General features: G+C 33.8%; 2 protein-coding genes across 6 annotated transcripts in view; both read left to right on the plus strand.

Annotated features, from left to right (window-relative positions):
* Positions 1-9569, plus strand: part of LOC145305864 (G2/mitotic-specific cyclin-B3-like) — a 17230-nt gene extending 7661 nt beyond the window's left edge. The window contains exons 5-15 of one of the 5 annotated variants that reach the window (XR_013874755.1): positions 170-246; positions 2158-2245; positions 2636-2732; positions 3662-3736; positions 5318-5476; positions 6074-6142; positions 6751-6880; positions 7160-7286; positions 7893-8051; positions 8898-9073; positions 9543-9569. Coding sequence is in view for 2 of the 5 variants with exons in the window: in XM_080147696.1 (XP_080003822.1) it covers positions 170-246; positions 2158-2245; positions 2636-2732; positions 3662-3736; positions 5318-5476; positions 6074-6142; positions 6751-6880; positions 7160-7286; positions 7893-7962 (892 nt within the window). In the remaining 3 variants the exon portion in view is untranslated. Of the gene's footprint in view, positions 1-169; positions 247-2157; positions 2246-2635; positions 2733-3661; positions 3737-5317; positions 5477-6073; positions 6143-6750; positions 6881-7159; positions 7287-7892; positions 8052-8162; positions 8198-8394; positions 8493-8886; positions 9074-9542 lie in introns of those variants that run through there. The other 4 variants (XR_013874757.1, XR_013874756.1, XM_080147696.1 and 1 more) reach the window with 4 other exon arrangements.
* Positions 9570-9915: 346 nt separating this feature from the next.
* On the plus strand, positions 9916-13390 carry LOC145305865 (tumor suppressor candidate 2-like). Its single transcript, XM_080147698.1, has 5 exons — positions 9916-10024; positions 10552-10628; positions 11357-11473; positions 12364-12472; positions 13244-13390. Exons 2-5 carry the CDS (start codon positions 10588-10590, stop codon positions 13307-13309), a joined length of 333 nt encoding a protein of 110 aa, XP_080003824.1. The 5' UTR covers positions 9916-10024; positions 10552-10587; the 3' UTR covers positions 13310-13390.
* Positions 13391-16907: the final 3517 nt, after the last annotated feature.

Consider the following 16907-nt stretch of genomic DNA (forward strand, 5'->3'; position numbering starts at 1 on the left):
TTAAGCATTTTTATTGAATTTTGATTATCTGGTTCCAAACAAGACGTGTCCATAACCTAGATAAGGGTGATTTTATTTAGCATCATTAGGGCTGTATATTAATTTAGTTGTCTTATCCCTTAAGATCCCTGATATTATATAATAAACCTTATTTCTGTGTTGATAATAGTTCAGCAGATTTGGTGCTCAGTTTGCCCACACCAGATTTCACCATTGTCTCCCCTGTCCGTCCGCCTGTACCTCAAGGTAAGAAAGGCTTTATAATATAAAAGTAACAGGATGTCTGTCTTGTGTCTCACATTTTGAGAATGGAGTTTCGCAGGGATCTATATTTGGATCCACGATAATTGATGTATTTTTATTTGAAAAAACGGAAAATTCTTCAATTAATAAAAAATAATGCTGCCTCGTAATAATTATGGCCGTTGGGGCCTCCAAAACAGTGGTCTTCTAAAATTTTGTATATGTTATTTTGCTATATTATCATATTAAAAATCATTTTTTTAAATATTCAACTTTTACAAATTAGACAAAAGAAAGGTTAGATACAAATAAGGACCTTTTAATAGTTATTTATCGCATAGCTTTCCGCGGATATTAAAATGTACAATTATATGATTAAAACCAGTTTTTTAGCCCCGAAGGCAGGCGCGAAAAAAAAATGCAGGGTGACCACCATGTACGTTATGTTCAATATGTTCATATTGAACACCATTTTTAGGTTTTTTGGTACGTTTTTGTTCGTTATTGATTTTTGTGTACAATATGAACATTTCAGCATACGTTATTGTACGTTTTTCTGTAATGTATGATTAGTTTTAGTAATCATTAATTACATTTGTGTTTCATAAAAATTTTTATTTCATAAAAACTACAAAAAAATTTCTCTGCGCTTCGCGCGCCATTTTACCAATTTATCCTGGGATTTATGACGTCATAGTGAAGCTGCCATAAAATAAAAAAAAATCAATCAAGCATTTCAGTAAATATAAAAAAAATTCCTCTAAGCCAATTACAAACCTTATCAGGACATATGCAAAGTTAAACTTTAAAAGAGTATCATATTTGTTCATCAGTTAGCAAGATAATTTTTAGTTGATATTTATGTTTTCTTGTACATATAGGAATGCAAAGTAGAACGATGTCTATCTATCTATTCGTCTTTCTTAAGCTTAAGATCTCGGTAACCGCTGAACCAATTGGGTTCTACTCTTCAGGTAATATACCTACTGGTCCTGTTGTGGTTTTAGGCAAAGAATCCCCCCCTCCAAAAAAAAAATTCTTTTTCTTTTTGTAAAATATAACAAGTAAGTGAGGTGGGGAAACTCCCTTTAAAAAAAACTTTACAATACCTCTTTTGGTGATGCCCCTAGAGGCTAGGGGCGAAGATGCTGGAATATTTAATCGTACTTAAATAAATGAATATAAACCTCATTATTAGTTGGTACTATTTACATGATTAAATTTTTTTAGGGGATGTAATTAAGGGGGGGTAGTTAACACCCAGGCTTTGCCCAAAGAGGTTTAATCAAGAGGTGTTATTTAGATTTAGAAAGAAAAAGTAAAAAAAAGAATTGGGGAGGGGGAAATTTTTTTTTTTTTTTGGGGGGGGGGGTAAGCGGGGTAGTCGAACTTTCCTTTTTTGATTTCAGTTTTAAAAGAATTTTTTTTAGGGGGATATTTTTCATTTTTTTTTTGGGGGGGGGGTTGTCCCACCCCCCAAGAAAATAGCTTAAAACCATCCCAGGACCAGTAGGTATATTCCCTGAAGAGTAGAGCCCAATCGGTTCAGTGGTTACTGAGATCTTAAGCTTCCGACAGACAGACAGACATCGTACTACTTTGTATTATAGATGTATATGTGTTTTATGGTACGTTATTGTACGTTATTTTTTCAAAAGATGTACGTTATTGTGTTCATTGTAGTTTTTTTGTGGTACGTTATTTTCAATATTAATATCAAAAAGGCGGTGGTCGCCCTGAAAATGTTTTAATCTTGTGATTGTACATTTTTATATGAGTAGAAAACTGAATATAAAACGATGCTATACGTAATTTTTCAGTATGACTAAGAACCGGTTCTAATACTTGGATTATTAATCGGTTTCGAAGCCATACTGGAAATGCACTTGTTGTATTATAATTTTTGTTACCTAGGTGTTGAGGATTTTGATTTGTTGACCAAAGAAGACCCCAACGAAATTGCAGAATACGCGAGGGACATCTTCCAGTATTATAAATCTAGGTAGGTAATAAAAGACATGAAAACCAGGGAGGGAGGGTACATTGGGCTGTTTATTACTCTAGTACCCAATGTGTTATAATAACGTTTTCTTATGCTTTGGCTTAAAAGCTTTAGGAACTTTAATTTTGGTTTATTGTCCAAACTTTTCAACCTTTGATAATAACCTCAAGAAGAGGTAATTTTGTGTATCATCAATTTGGATGTTTACCAATTTATAGGTCATTGTCTTATCCCTTTAGATCCCTGAGTAAAAATCTTAATCTTTTGATTACTTATATTGAATTTTAGTGTAATTTAATTTTACAGAAGGGGTAATTTTGTGTGTAATCATTTGGGATGTGCATCGATTTTCCCTTAATATTCCCACATAAAAAAAAAATTGTTTTTTAGAGAGTCAGCGTTTACGGTGGTGGATTATATCCGCGCCCAGGCAGATTTGACACCCGTCATGAGAGCCATTCTTGTCGACTGGATGGTTGAAGTACAGGTAGCAGAATTTTTAAACTAAAGACATACTGAAAAATAATGTATAGCATCGAATATTCACGACTATTTTTGGATGGTAAAAGTATAGGTAGCCGCATTTTTAAAAGCTTTTCCAGCATGGCTTAATATCCGGTGAATTAAAACCGGTTTTAATCTACACGAGAAAGCTATGTCTAGTATCGTATTATATCCAGTTTTCCACGAATATAAAATGTACAATCATAGGATCAAAACCAGTTATTTTAGCCCCGAGGAGCAAAAAGTACATTTTATATACGCGGAAAGCTGTTTATGATAAGATTCGAAAAACAACTATTCCAGTATGACTTAATATCCGGTGGATTAGAACCGGTTCCAGCCATTATGAAAAATAATGTATAGCATCGTATTATAGACAATTTTCTATTAATATTTTTGTAAGCCCCTGTCTTCGGTGGATTGGAATCGGTTCCAGTCATACTGAAAAATTATGTATAACATCGAATCATACCTAGACAATTCTCACCGAATATATTGAATAAGATGCGATAAATAACTTTTCTGTGATCAGGGTCCGTATGTCCGTAATGAAAAGCTCTTTTTAATAATTTAGAACTGTTAGATTTGTTCTATTGATTACAAACTTTGTATGATGATTATTGTAACCGTTAGGTACGATCTATTAAGCGTAGAAATTCTATAATCGTTACCAGAAAGTCTGTGCTTCTATTTAAAGTCCTAAAAATGTAAGTCATTCCTGTATTTAAGAACTTTTGTTACAAATTGACTCACAATTTTGTTTAGATTTATACACACAGATATGCTTATTACAAGTTCTGTTACTCATTTTATAATCAGTCAATATTAGATATCTATCGCATCGTATCATAGACAACTTTCCGCGGATATTAAAATGAAAAACCATAAGATTGAACCCAGTTATATTTTTAGGAGAGCTTTGAGTTCAACCATGAGACCTTGTATGCCGCTGTCAAGATTGTGGACATCTATCTGTCTAAGAAAAAGGTAAATAAAAGGAGAGGTTAGTTGTGTTAAAATTTCGTAAAGGTGTGAGTTTTAAGGCTTAAAAACAGTAGTAGAACAATAATATTTACTAAATATATGTATTCCTTATTGAATAGAACCATAGACAATAATATTATATATTTATTTCTACTACCTACTGTTTTCAAGCCTTAAAACTCACACCTCTACGGAATTTTAGCACAACCTACCTCCCCCTTTCACAGTTTCACTTACTGGTTTAATGGATTTACACCAGATTTTCATGTACTCGTAATAAAGTGAAACTTGCAGCGGGCTAAAATATTTTTCCCTCACCTTTACCTCATACCTTCCCTCACGAGATTTAATAACTGATCAGTAAATGACGGGTGAAATAGCAACATAAAATGACGACAATTTTTCCCCTGTCCTAATATCAACATATGTTCTACAATTACATCCATTGCTGGTTTAAACAATACTAGCCTGCACGCCCCCTCGAGGCCTCTAGGGACACCTTAGTAAAGGGAAGGGGGGAGTCTACCCTCCTCTTATCTATTTTAATAAGCAAGTTTTAAAAAGTAGTAAGTTAAAACAGGACATCGCACATAATGCTCATATTTTGTTTTAATCCTTATACTAATGTAACAGGTTGTTTGTGTGTCTGTACCGAAGGATCTCGATAACCGCTAAACCGATCGGGTTCTCCTTAACAGGGTAGATTCTCATAGGTCCCGGGAAGGTTTATAACTATTTTTATGGGGGGTTGGACACTCCAAACCTCAAATGAAAAATATCCCCACCCCCAAAAAAAGAAAATTTAATTTTTTAACTAAAATTAAAAATGATGGGGGGGGGGGGCACCACACCTCCCCCCTAAAAAAAATTGGTCCAACCCCCCCCCCCCAAAAAAAAAAAAATATTTTTTAAAAATCTAAAATAAGAAATTGGGTTATCAAATTCGGCTTCCCCCTCAAGTGCCCCCTAGAGGCCTCTAGGGGCGTAGCCGCTAATTGTTATAAAAACTAACATGTATCTTATAAGGGGGGGGGGGTTTTAATGCAACCATCTCGTAATCAATGTATAAATGGCACTTAGAATTGGAATTTTGATCTGAAATTTTGTATGAGTAATCCTTGGTAGGTCTATTTTCCCTAAATCGAACAAAAAGTTGGAAAAGTAGCGGCTAATGGCTGGCGGCTCATCCGTATAGCCATTTGTTGGGTATTTTCAAGCGAAATCCATCACGAAACCTCTCTCTACATAATGCTCTTTTCCGATCCAAAACGTTTTCAAACGGTTCTAGCCGGTAGTTGCTGGTACTAGAAATCTAAAAAATGTTATTTTGTATCATTTCTCATGATTTAAGGCAAAAATATGTTTCAAAAAGTTGATTTCTACGTAATTTATGACAGATTTACCCTAAAAACGGCAAAACGGCTGAGCCGTTAGCCGTTACTTTTTCAACTTTTTTTTCGATTTAGGGAAAATAGACCTACCAAGGATTACTCATACAAAATTTCAGATCAAAATTCGAATTTTAAGTGCCATTTATACATTGATTACGAGATGGTTGCATTAAAACCCCCCCCCCCCCCTTAGGTGGCAAAGGACAACCTGCAGTTGATCGGCGCCGCGGCGCTGCTTCTGGCCAGCAAGGTGGAGGAGTTGATGCCACCCCTAGTCAGCGACTTTGTGTATGTGTGTGACGATGCCTACACTAGGGACACCATCCTGGCCATGGAGCGTAAGATGCTTAAGGTATCCAAAGTTATGTATGCTTTGTACCCAAAGTTTATCTATAACGTAAAAAATTCAGAGAGGGCGGGGATATAAAATGGACTGCAAATTGCACGGGTACCCAAAGTTTTGTGAACCATATTGGTTGGCTCAAAAACTAAATACTTGAATTGAATTTTAATTAATTTGTTCATATCTATAGTAGTGTCCTAATTTTTCAACCAATTATTTTAATTGACATAAGAGTTAATTGTGTTTATCTTCATTTGGAATGGTGATCAGTTTATCGTCCATTGTCTTGTCCCTAAAGATCCCTTATTCTTAATTCTGGACATTTATCGTAAGGGGAATGTCATGAACTAAAAAAGGATTAACCTATTACCATGCAGAGTTAGGTCTTAGTGACTACGCCTCAAGGGGCACTTGAGGGAAAAGAGGGGGGGGGGGGGTGGGTAAAAGTCTACCTTCAATTTTAGTTTTAAAAAGAAAACGTAACAAATGTTTTATTTTCCATGGATGATTTCTCTGTACAGAAGTTGAAGAGATATTAAGCTACACAGACTGACGGATATCCTGTTACTTTAAATATTAGATTTTATTCTGGATTGTCTTTTACAGGTTGTTGGATTTGATATTGGTTTCCCGCTGTCCTACAGATTTGTCAGAAGATATGCTAAAGTTTGCAAGGTCAGTTTAATATTTTAATTGTGGTAGATTTGGTAAAGATACTATTCTATAATTTACTTTGTCTGTCCGTCAGTCAGCCCGTAACGCTTGATATATACCTAAGATCGCCCAATCAGACGCTATTTAAGCAACACCTCATTCTACAGGTTTCAGGCCATTTTAACTTTGAAATACAAAAGCATTTTTTAGACAAAATATATCAAAAACCTTATTGTTAATACGAGCTTATTTTTTGCAATCATAAGATGTATTTAAAACCAATCAGTAAGATATAAAAAAAAATAAACAACTATAACAAAACATTTAATATTAATTTTATTGAACATAAAATTCACATATTCTGATTCAAGATAGACAGCTAGAATTTTCAGGGATTGAATAAGTTCACATTATACATATTTCCATTAAATTTCATTAAGATATTCATTGGCCTATCAACTTTGGGGACTGCTTTTTGATAGGTTGATTCATTCAGTTGAGTGTTTAAACATTTCAACCACTGATTATGTTTAGGTTGGTGTATCTGACCTGACCTTTGCAAGGTATGTTCTAGAGACTAGCCTCCTGCAGTTGAGTGTTTAAACATTTCAACCACTAATTATGTTTAGGTTGGTGTATCAGACCTGACCTTTGCCAGGTATATATTAGAGACCAGCCTCCTCCACTACGACCTCAACATCAACACCTCGCCGTCCGTTTTGGCGGCAGCAGCCCTCACACTTGTCCTCAAGATCAAAGGTACGTGTAGCAACTTTTTATACCAGCAGATACGCCCCTTAAGGCCTTTAGAGGCACATAAGATGGGGTTTACGAAGTCTGTCTCCCAAATTATTTTTTAGAAAAGAATAAGCAAAAGAAAAGTTTTAGTTTTTTTTCCTCGCTTATATTGGTAAGGCCGTTTTTCCAGTAGGAGTGGAGGGGAGGGGGGAGATTGTTATTTTAGCCCACTACATAGTTTACTTTATTATAATGCATGAAAATTTGGTGTAAGATCCAAGTAAAATAAATCATTTTTAGGTGTTTCTGGGTGGGAGAAAACCTTGGAGCACTACAGCGGCTATGCCCTCAGAGATCTGGTGCCTACAGTACAGCAGCTACATGCCATGCTCCTCACACCATTGCCCGATCAAGTTCAAACTGTTAGGTAAGCAATAAATTGATGTACATTCCTAATGATGATACACAAAATTAAACCTACTGTAAATTACAAGAAGTGTTTTGGAGACTTAATGAACCAACCATTAAAAATTAAGTACCCAATGTTGATAAGCCAACGAATAACAAAACGTTCTGGGACTCCCAGGTTAATCACAGCTGAAGTGTTTGTTCATGTATTGACTATTGTGTTCTCTTTTGAGATAATATACTTGGAAGGAGGTGGACATTGGGCTGTAAATTATACTGGTATAAAAAATTTTCTCGTTTTCATTCGAATTCGGTGGATAGGATCTCATCCATACGAAAAAACTATGTATAGCATCGTATTATATCCAGCTTTCTACGAATAGGTATAAAATGTACAATCATAATATTAAAACCAGTTTTTTTAGCCCGTGCCTTTGGCACCTCGGGTCTAAAAAAACTGGTTTCAATCTTATAATTGTACATTCTATATCCGCGGAAAGCTGTTTATAATACGATGCGAGAAATAACTATTATAAATTCTCTCATTCAATTGTACATTTTATAACCGCGGAAAGCTGTTAAGTGTTTATAATACAATGCGATAAATAACTATCCTCTGTTTTAGGAGCAAGTACAGCCACAAGGTGTTCCACAAGGTTGCCACCATCCCCATACCTTCCACCATCCAGTTTTAGGCCATTTTTCTTAAAATAGAAGATCCCCGAGAAATCATGAAAATTTTATGTTGTTTTTAAATCATTATAACATTTATTTTAAAAATGCTGTATGACTTTAAGAAAATAGGACAAGAAAGTCTTTTCGATTTGGTTTAAAGGATGTCTAAGCTTTTTTGCGGGGGGGGGGGGCAAAACCTCACCATCCCCATTCCCCATACCTCCCACCATCCAGTTTTAGGCCATTTTTAAAAAGATCCTCGAGAAATCATGAAAATTTATGTTTTTTTAAATTGTCAGTATGTTATTACGTTTATTTGAAAAATGCTGAATGACTCTGGAAAAAATAAGACAAAGTCTTTTCGATTTGGTTTAAATGATGTCCAAGCCTTTTTGCTGGGGGGGGGGGGACAAAATCTCACCATCCCCATACCTCCGACCATCCAGTTTTAGGCCATTTTTTAGAAGATCCTCGAGAAATCATGAAAATTTTATGTTGTTTTTAAATTATTATTACATTTATTTGAAAAATACTATATGACTACTTAAAAAATAAGATAAAGTCTTTTCTATTTGGTTTAAAGGATGTCCAAGCCTTTTTGCCGGGGGGGGGGGGGGGGTGGGGTGGGGGGGACAAAATCTCACCATCCAAATACCTTCCACCATCCAGTTTAGGCCATTCATTTATTAAATAAAATAGAAGATCCTCCGAGAAATCATGAAAATTTATGGGTTTTTTTAAAGCTTTTTTTGTGAGGTTGGGGACAAAACCTCAATGGGTTGTTATTTACCATTAAAATCAAAATTTTTAAGGGGGTTTGAACCTAATGAATTTATAGATATATTTTGGGGTGGGTGTCAAATTGTCAATCCACTTCTAAGGCCTCTCCCCCAATCACCAACATTTCTTTTTTGTGCCCAAAATTATATTTAGATTTTTTATAGTCATACAGTAGTTATATATTTTTATATTGATCTCATGCACGCTTGTTTGTATATTAATAATATGAATTTGACATAATGCACTGCTGTACTTTTATGTACTTTGGTGCATGTACCCCCTGATATATTACTTAGTAACCAAGTACCTTTTATCCATTTTATTATTATATGTACCTGATAAAAAGTTATAGTACTAAAAGAACAATGATTTACCAGTCCTTTCTTTTTAGTAGCGAAGCTACTCTATAATTCACTTTATTTGTCTAATCGCAAGTCTGTAACACCAAGTGGAAAATAAGTTGTTTTCGGCTGAAATTTCGTGACATGGGCATCTAGTCCATATATTGCTTTGTCAGTCCATCTGTCATACTTCATTTTTTTTGAAGGTTTCGTGATTTTCTTTGAATTTTTTACACATTCTTTCTTTGTCATGAAAACTGAACATCTGTTCCATAAATCGCTATGTCTGTCCGTCTATTCTATTATTTTTTGTGCTTTGCTACTTATGGATGTTTCTCCCTTTTCTTTTCTTTTCTTTGTCATGAAAACTGAACATCTGTTCTTTAAATCGCTTTGTCTGCCTGTCTATACTATTATTTTTTTGTGCTTCACTGCTTATGGAAGTTGCCTTTAATTGGAAATCAATCTTGTTTTTATAGTACTTTAACAACTTATGTAATTTGATATAAAAAACAGACTCTAAAATTACCTGCAACTGCAAGGAGGGAGGGGACATTGGACTTAAAATTACTCTGGTACCTAAAGTATTATGAACACGTTTTGGGTACTAAATTTTATTAAATATTGATTGGTTGGTTCCTAAAGCTGATATCCAAAATTTTTCAATCAGTAGTAATAGTTTTAATCTAAAGAAGAGCCAACTTTGTTTAAGATCATTGGTGCATACATTTATTTATCGTCCATTGTCTTCTCCCCGCTAAAAAAAAGTACCTGTAAATTTTGTGACTAAAATCACTGCTATAATTGTGTTGAAAATTGATGTGAAATTTATGTTTTTGTTGAAACCTTTTCAGAGACAGACATAATGTAGTGTGCTGCTGTAGGGTCAGACGCGTGCGAGTGTGTGTAAAGATTGAAAAATCTGCCAATAGTTTTTGCTTTTATATGTCAGTTATATTAGGTAAGTATAGTTATTTATCATGTCATAAACAACTTTCCGCGGATATTAAAATGAAAGTCTTAAGATAGATTCCGATTTTGTTAGCCCTGAGGGGCTAAAGGTCCAGTCTACTAACAAAACTGGTTTTAATTTAATGATTTTCATTTTAATATCCGCGAAAAATTGTCTTAATAAGATGCTACAAATAAATTTTTAGTATGGCTGAGAACCGATTATAATCCAGCGGATATAACTCGGTTTTTTTTAAGCGTACAAATATCAAGGAAAATCTTAGTTAGCTATTTTACTTCACATAGGGAGTAAGGGGACATTATGTTGTAAATTGTAATGTGCCGAATGTTCTATAAATCTCTCATTGGTTGGATTTAAAACTGGATTCTTTGTTTAGGAATTTGGTTGGTCCAAAATAGTAGTGCCCAAACTTTTTAAAAATTATAGTGATAATTTTGTTAAATCATCTTTAGGATTCATTCTATTCATCGTCTATTGTCTTATCCCATAGGAACCTGACTACTACTTGTACCTAGGTCGTGCCGAAATTGTCACACCTGCCAGCTGTAAAAATGGGACAGAGGGCCTCAACAATAGTCAACAAATTATCAAAGTAAGTAAATTTCCGGTAAGGCTTTGAAACCGGTTGATATCCGCTGGATTAGAACTGGTTCTGAGCCATACTGATTAACCATTTATCGTTAATATCTTATCTTAATACAGGCAAATTTTTATTAATAATTTGATAAAAATCAGTTATACCTGTTTTGTTAGCCCGGGACATATGCCTCTCTCGGGGCTTACATAACAGGTAATTATTTTCTCTTTTCTGTCTCAGATAGGTGTCTATAATACGGTTCGGACATCGGCTAAACTCGCTAAAAAATAGCAAAGCTTCTTTAAGCAATAGTAGTGTCTGTTTGTCCTTATGTAACACGACATAATATAATCTTTTTTTTTGCATTTTCTTGTGACAACTTTGTTCGTTTTTTTTTGTGTTTCTTCGCTATATATGGATGTTGTTAAAAATTCAATTGCTGATGATTTGAACTATTGTTAGTAGCCAGGCCACTCTATAAATTTTTCCGTTAGTTAGTCCGTAACGCTATGGAGAAAATGAGATTTTCTCGGCCTGTGTTAAAGATAGACAGCTGAATTTTTAGTGAAGATTCCTTTGACGTATGTTCAGCTAATGTATAAATTGTTTTGCTTTTTATTTTTTTGTAGTTATTTATGAGAACTGAACATCTGCTCTAAAACTTAATTTGCCTGTCCATTCCATGATTTCATGTTGTGCTTGGCTACTTATGGATGTTTTTATGACCTTGTCGTTTATTTCAGTTCATTCTCTTACCACGGCGGGACGGGAGAATTTGGGGAGGATGGAGTGGACGGCTGTACGGGGAGAACACTTGCTAGCTTCAAGGGAGGGACGCCCTTTGTTTACTCAAGACAGGGGTAAGTGTCTAATTTTAATTTAAGATTCCCAAAACTATGTTATCAAAACTTTTGAGTAAAAAAATGAATATTTTTTTCACTTCTTTATTTTTTCACACACATACATTTCCTATCAAATTCTATATATCCATCTATCTATCTATCCTAGGTCTATGTATTTTGATGAGGATGGTGATTTAGCGCACGAATTCTATCTATCTTTTACAAATTCTATCTAATATCTATCCTTTCTATCTATCTATTTCATCTATCTATCTATCCTAGGTCTATGTATTTTGACGAGGATGGTGATTTAGCCCACGAATTCCATCTATCTATCTATCCATCTGTATCTATCTATGTATCCTAGGTCTAAGTATTTTGACGAGGATGGTGATTTAGCCTACAAATTCTATCTATCTATCTGTATCTATCTATGTATCCTAGGTCTAAGTATTTTGATGAGGATGGTGATTTAGCCTACAAATTCTATCTATCTATCTATCTATCTATCTGTATCTATCTATCTATCCTAGGTCTAAGTATTTTGACGAGGATGGTGATTTAGCCCACGAATTCTATCTATCTATCTATCCATCTGTATATATCTATGTATCCTAGGTCTAAGTATTTTGATGAGGATGGTGATTTAGCCCACAAATTTTATCTATCTATCTATCTATCTATCCATCTGTATCTATCTATGTATCCTATGTCTAAGTATTTTGATGAGGATGGTGATTTAGCCCACAAATTTTATCTATCTATCTATCCATCTGTATCTATCTATGTTTCCTAGGTCTATGTATTTTGACGAGGATGGTGATTCAGCCCACGAATTCTATCTAATATCTGTCTATTCTATCTTCTATTTATCTATTCTATTTATCTAATCTATCTATCTATCCTAGGTCTATGTATTTTGACGAGGATGGTGATTTAGCCCACGAATTCTATGAAGAAATAAAGAAGGGAGGCAAAAGAAGAATGAAACGAATTGAGAAAAATTTAACACCTCAGGTAATTGCAGGGAAAGAGGAGAAATTGGGCTAGCTGTTTATTACACTAGTCCCCAAAGTTTTATACTATCTAACGAATTCTGATTCGTTGGCTTTACAACTTTTGATAAATTGAATTTTTATCGTTTGGTTCCTTAAGTTGAGTGTCCTAATGTTTCAACCACTAAGAACTTGATTTACTTTTTTTTACTTTATTACAGTTTACATTCCTTTGACAGATTGATGATGATGAGAATTTGTCCGTCGGTCTGTCAGTCATGCTTTAAAAGATAAATATTAAAACAGGGGTGTATATTCTGCACAAGATTTATTTTTTTTCCCCTGCTACAAAATTTTTTATTTTTTTTCCCCCCTAGATTTTTCTTAAAAAGTAGGGGGGAAAATAGAAAAATATTTAAAGAACTCTATTTTTTATTTATTTTATCCCTCCTACCACACATTTTTTTAGTTTTTTTTAACCAAGGAGGGGGCGAAATGGAAAAAATGTTTTCAGTTTTCTTAATTTTTACATTTTTTTTCCCTCCAACCACTTATTTTTTATTTTTTTTCCCCCCCCCTGAGCCGGGGATCCCATGCAGAATATACACCCCTGTATTAAAATATACATAAGGTTTCGTTATTTTCTCGAATTTATTTCTATTCTTGAATTTAACAAATGCCCTACATATCTTCTTGTACAATACATATTCCCATCCATGATTTTTTTGTGTGCTTTGCTAATTATGGATGTTGTCATCTTTGTTTGATTACTCAAAGGTATTTTTTATTTCAGGGTGAGGTGAAATACAGATATCCAAGATTACATTACGACTTTCCTATTGTCATGTACTCGGACTAAAATTACACAAAGTTTTATTATTATCATGCAGAGGCTCGAACCTATATGGTCTATATTCAATTGTGAAATAAACTAATGATGAAAACGCAACGTGATGATTGATTGAACAAGAACGCCAATGATGCAAAGTTATGGTCATTTGTATGGTTGGGCCGGAAATCCGGCCAAATCGGATATCTGGTCCGACCCTAATGCAAAGTTATGGTCATTTGTTGTGGCTCAGACATTTGAAGAAGTTGCCCTTTTTTTTAGGGTTGGGCTTGATACTTTTTGGTCGGATACCGGATATCCGGCTGATTTATAATGCAGGATATCTGGTATCCGGCCGAATATCCGGCAACTTAAGGGATATCCTGATTAAGAAATCAGTCGGTTATCCGGTATCCTTATAGTTTTAATAACCGATTTCCGGCCGGATATTGAAAATGGCCGGATATCAGGCCCAACTCTACTTTTTTTACCATATATAATAAAAATTATTTATAAATTAAAACACTATCTTAGATTTTTTGACCAGTAGATTCAAAGACGTGTCTTTGGAATATAGGATTATCAAAAGGGTGCAGGAACGCCCCTAGAGGCCCCAGGGGGCGCTTGAGATATGGGGGAAGGTGGAAGATGACCCTTTACATTAAAAAATATTTTTTTCCAGAGAGTGGAAGTTTATCTACATAATAGTTTTGGCCCCCTCCTGGACATTTAATAATCTTAACTGTAAAGGAAAACCATATTGGTCCAGCGGCTAGCGAGATCTTAAGTTACAGACACACACTTAAATATATAGACATCCTGTTACTTTTATATACGGATTCAAATAGAATTTCCAATTCAAAAGACATGGCTTTTAATTTTTTGATCATTTTTATCTATGGTGATGAAATATGTTTTGGTGCTCTGTTATTTTTCAAATATACTTCAATGGGGGAGGGGACAATGGACTGTAAATTTCTCTAGTACCCAAAGTTTTACAACCAATTTTTCATAAACTTTGAGTACCAGCTTTTACTAAAATTTGATGGATTAATTCCAAGCTAGTATTTACCAAACTTATTATCTAATAATTTTATTCTAAAGAAGAGGTAATATTGTTTATCATCAATGGGGATTCATATCAATTCAACGTCCATTGTCACTCATATCCCTCAAGACTAATAATGTGATTTGTTTACCATTACTTTTCACATTTAATTTTTTTGAGAAAAATTTCAATAATCTTAGCCCGACGACGTGACGATAACTTGATGAAAAATGCGTATTATTTAATTTAGCTATTATAACCATTAAAATTCTTTCAGATATATATTCATTACAGTTAATGTACGTAATTTGTGTATTTTATGCAATGTTGCTCTATAACTATGTTTAAATAATAAACATACCTAATTCTTGGATAGATTTTTTTTCACGTTAAGTTTTTTGAAGAATTAGAAGTCAACTTATGAAACAAAATATGCTTTTTTTTCTTTAAATATGTGATTAACATTCAAAACTATGCATATTTTGTTTCATTGGTTGACTTCTAACTCTTCAAAAAAAAATTTTTTTTTAATTTTTACCTGTACAGAGAGGACCTGGAGGCCTGCAGCTCCGGAACCTGGAGGCCTATCCAAAAAATCTTAAATCAGGGGGAAATTCATCATATAAGAATGATTTTATCCCTAATAACCTATCCTCTCAGTCCAAAGATAAAGCCTATACTCACTGTTTACGCAAATATGTCAAAACTCCCCCCCCCCCCCTTGTTAAGCACGGCAACCCTTTTCTTGTAATAAATTGAAAAGTTGGGGGGGGGGGGGGGGGGCGGGTCATAATTCTTAATCCCAGTACTAAATATAACCTAACCTCTACCTGGCCAAAAGTAAAAATTAAAAACCATCCCCTATTACTCCCATTTATTTAATTTTATGTAAAGAGGAAAGAGTAGTTATTTTTGCTCATTAAGGTATTTTTTTGTAAAATGCAAATTTTTTACTATTTCCTGTCTTTACTAAACATTGCTTAGCTACCATTGGACAAATTATTTGTTGTTTGTTTAAAACTGATTTTATATTTTAATTTTGTTTTTATGTATGATTTATATTAAAAACACCAAATTATAAAATGTTCAGTTCAGTTAATTTGTTGGTGCTTTTATACATAGTGACTGTTGTGCACTGCTAACCCCCCTTCCCCCCCTCACTTTAAGCAAATTATTAAAAATGGATTCGATTGAAAATATTTAAGGGGGTCCATATTTTCTAATATAAGGGGGGGGGGTTTCAGTGCCCTACAAAGTACTTTATGTGAAAGCGTCAATTTTTCTTTTATATTTTGATTAAATCACAAATGGCCTTTCTTTTTCCCTTTAACTTTGTTTAAAATCACTAAAACTTGTTATTATTATTTTATTGTTTTTGTTGTGTTTATAGATAAATTTAAGTTTAATATTTTTTACCAATTAACCTATCCCTGTAACTTTAAAGGGGGTGGGCAAAAAGTGAAACCCGATCAAAAAATTGGCCGTAACAACTTTGGGGACTTTTTGATTTGTTGTTTTATTAAGTTGAGTGTCAAAACGTTTCAACCACTAATTGTAATCCGCTAAAGGGGGTAATTTTCTGTTTCATCATTGAAGAAACTTTTTGCTCATCCCCCCTTTTTTATTTACCATATCTAGTCATATATAAATAACATACAAATTTAAGTCATGAAATTCCAAGTTTTTAAGATATACATATTTCGCCTGTTTTTATATGAAAATACTTTTGAAAGTAAGTATATATGCATATATTTTAAATCTGAGCTCAAACGCAGGGAGGGAGGGAACATTGGGCTGTTTATGACACTAGTCCCCATAGTTTTAGAATGTTTTTTTTATTCGTTGTCTCAACAACTTTGGGGACTTAAATTAAGTATCCAACTTTTCAACCACTACTTGTAATCTACAGAAGGAGTATTTTTTTGTATTATCATTGGAGAATTACATAAATTTATCAGCCATATTGTCTTATCTCTTTACACCCCTGGCTCAAACGTCAGACATCACATAAAACGATAATTTTTAATATTGTTTAAACCTCCAAATATAATTATGTATTAATAAAATTTTGTATACTGAATTATTGTATTTATTCATATAGTTTTTTCAGCCTTAAATATTAACTCAGAATTTCGTTCTGTTTTGTTACATGGTTGTTTCCTTAACAGTGCCTAGTTAAGCATAGAATACCCCCACCATTTAAATAATTTGAAAAATAAAAAGGTTGAGGTAGTTTGTTAACCTAGGTTTGGTTAGGTCAAATAGATTGTGTCTTTGGCGGATAGAATGCTATATTGAATCTTTATAATAAAACACCGAACTCCTATTTTACTGATGATTAAATTCAATCTTTAAAAAAAGTGATATATATATTTAATTTTAATTTGTTCACAGGAAATATGATAGGTATCATTTTTGGTTTTGCAAGCTGTTCAAAAAATTTGTGAATAGGTATTGTTTATTTTAATCTCTATACATTTACACCTAAGAAAATTTAAAATATTAATATCAAAGCTACTCAATTAATTAACTTTGTTTGTCTGTCCGTCAGTCAGTCAGTTCGTAATGCTATGGGGGGGG

The sequence above is a fragment of the Acartia tonsa genome, chromosome 14 (genome assembly GCF_053477335.1).
Source record: "Acartia tonsa isolate MP-2025a chromosome 14, ASM5347733v1, whole genome shotgun sequence".
Taxonomy (NCBI): domain Eukaryota; kingdom Metazoa; phylum Arthropoda; class Copepoda; order Calanoida; family Acartiidae; genus Acartia; species Acartia tonsa.

Bases quoted from the DNA above. Each gene is read 5' to 3' on its own strand.
- LOC145305865 (XM_080147698.1), top strand. From the start codon at position 10,588: ATGGGACAGAGGGCCTCAACAATAGTCAACAAATTATCAAA. The intron at 11,474-12,363 runs GTAAGTGTCTAA...TATCTATCCTAG, and splicing joins TTTGTTTACTCAAGACAGGG to GTCTATGTATTTTGACGAGG. The intron at 12,473-13,243 runs GTAATTGCAGGG...TTTTTATTTCAG, and splicing joins AGAAAAATTTAACACCTCAG to GGTGAGGTGAAATACAGATA.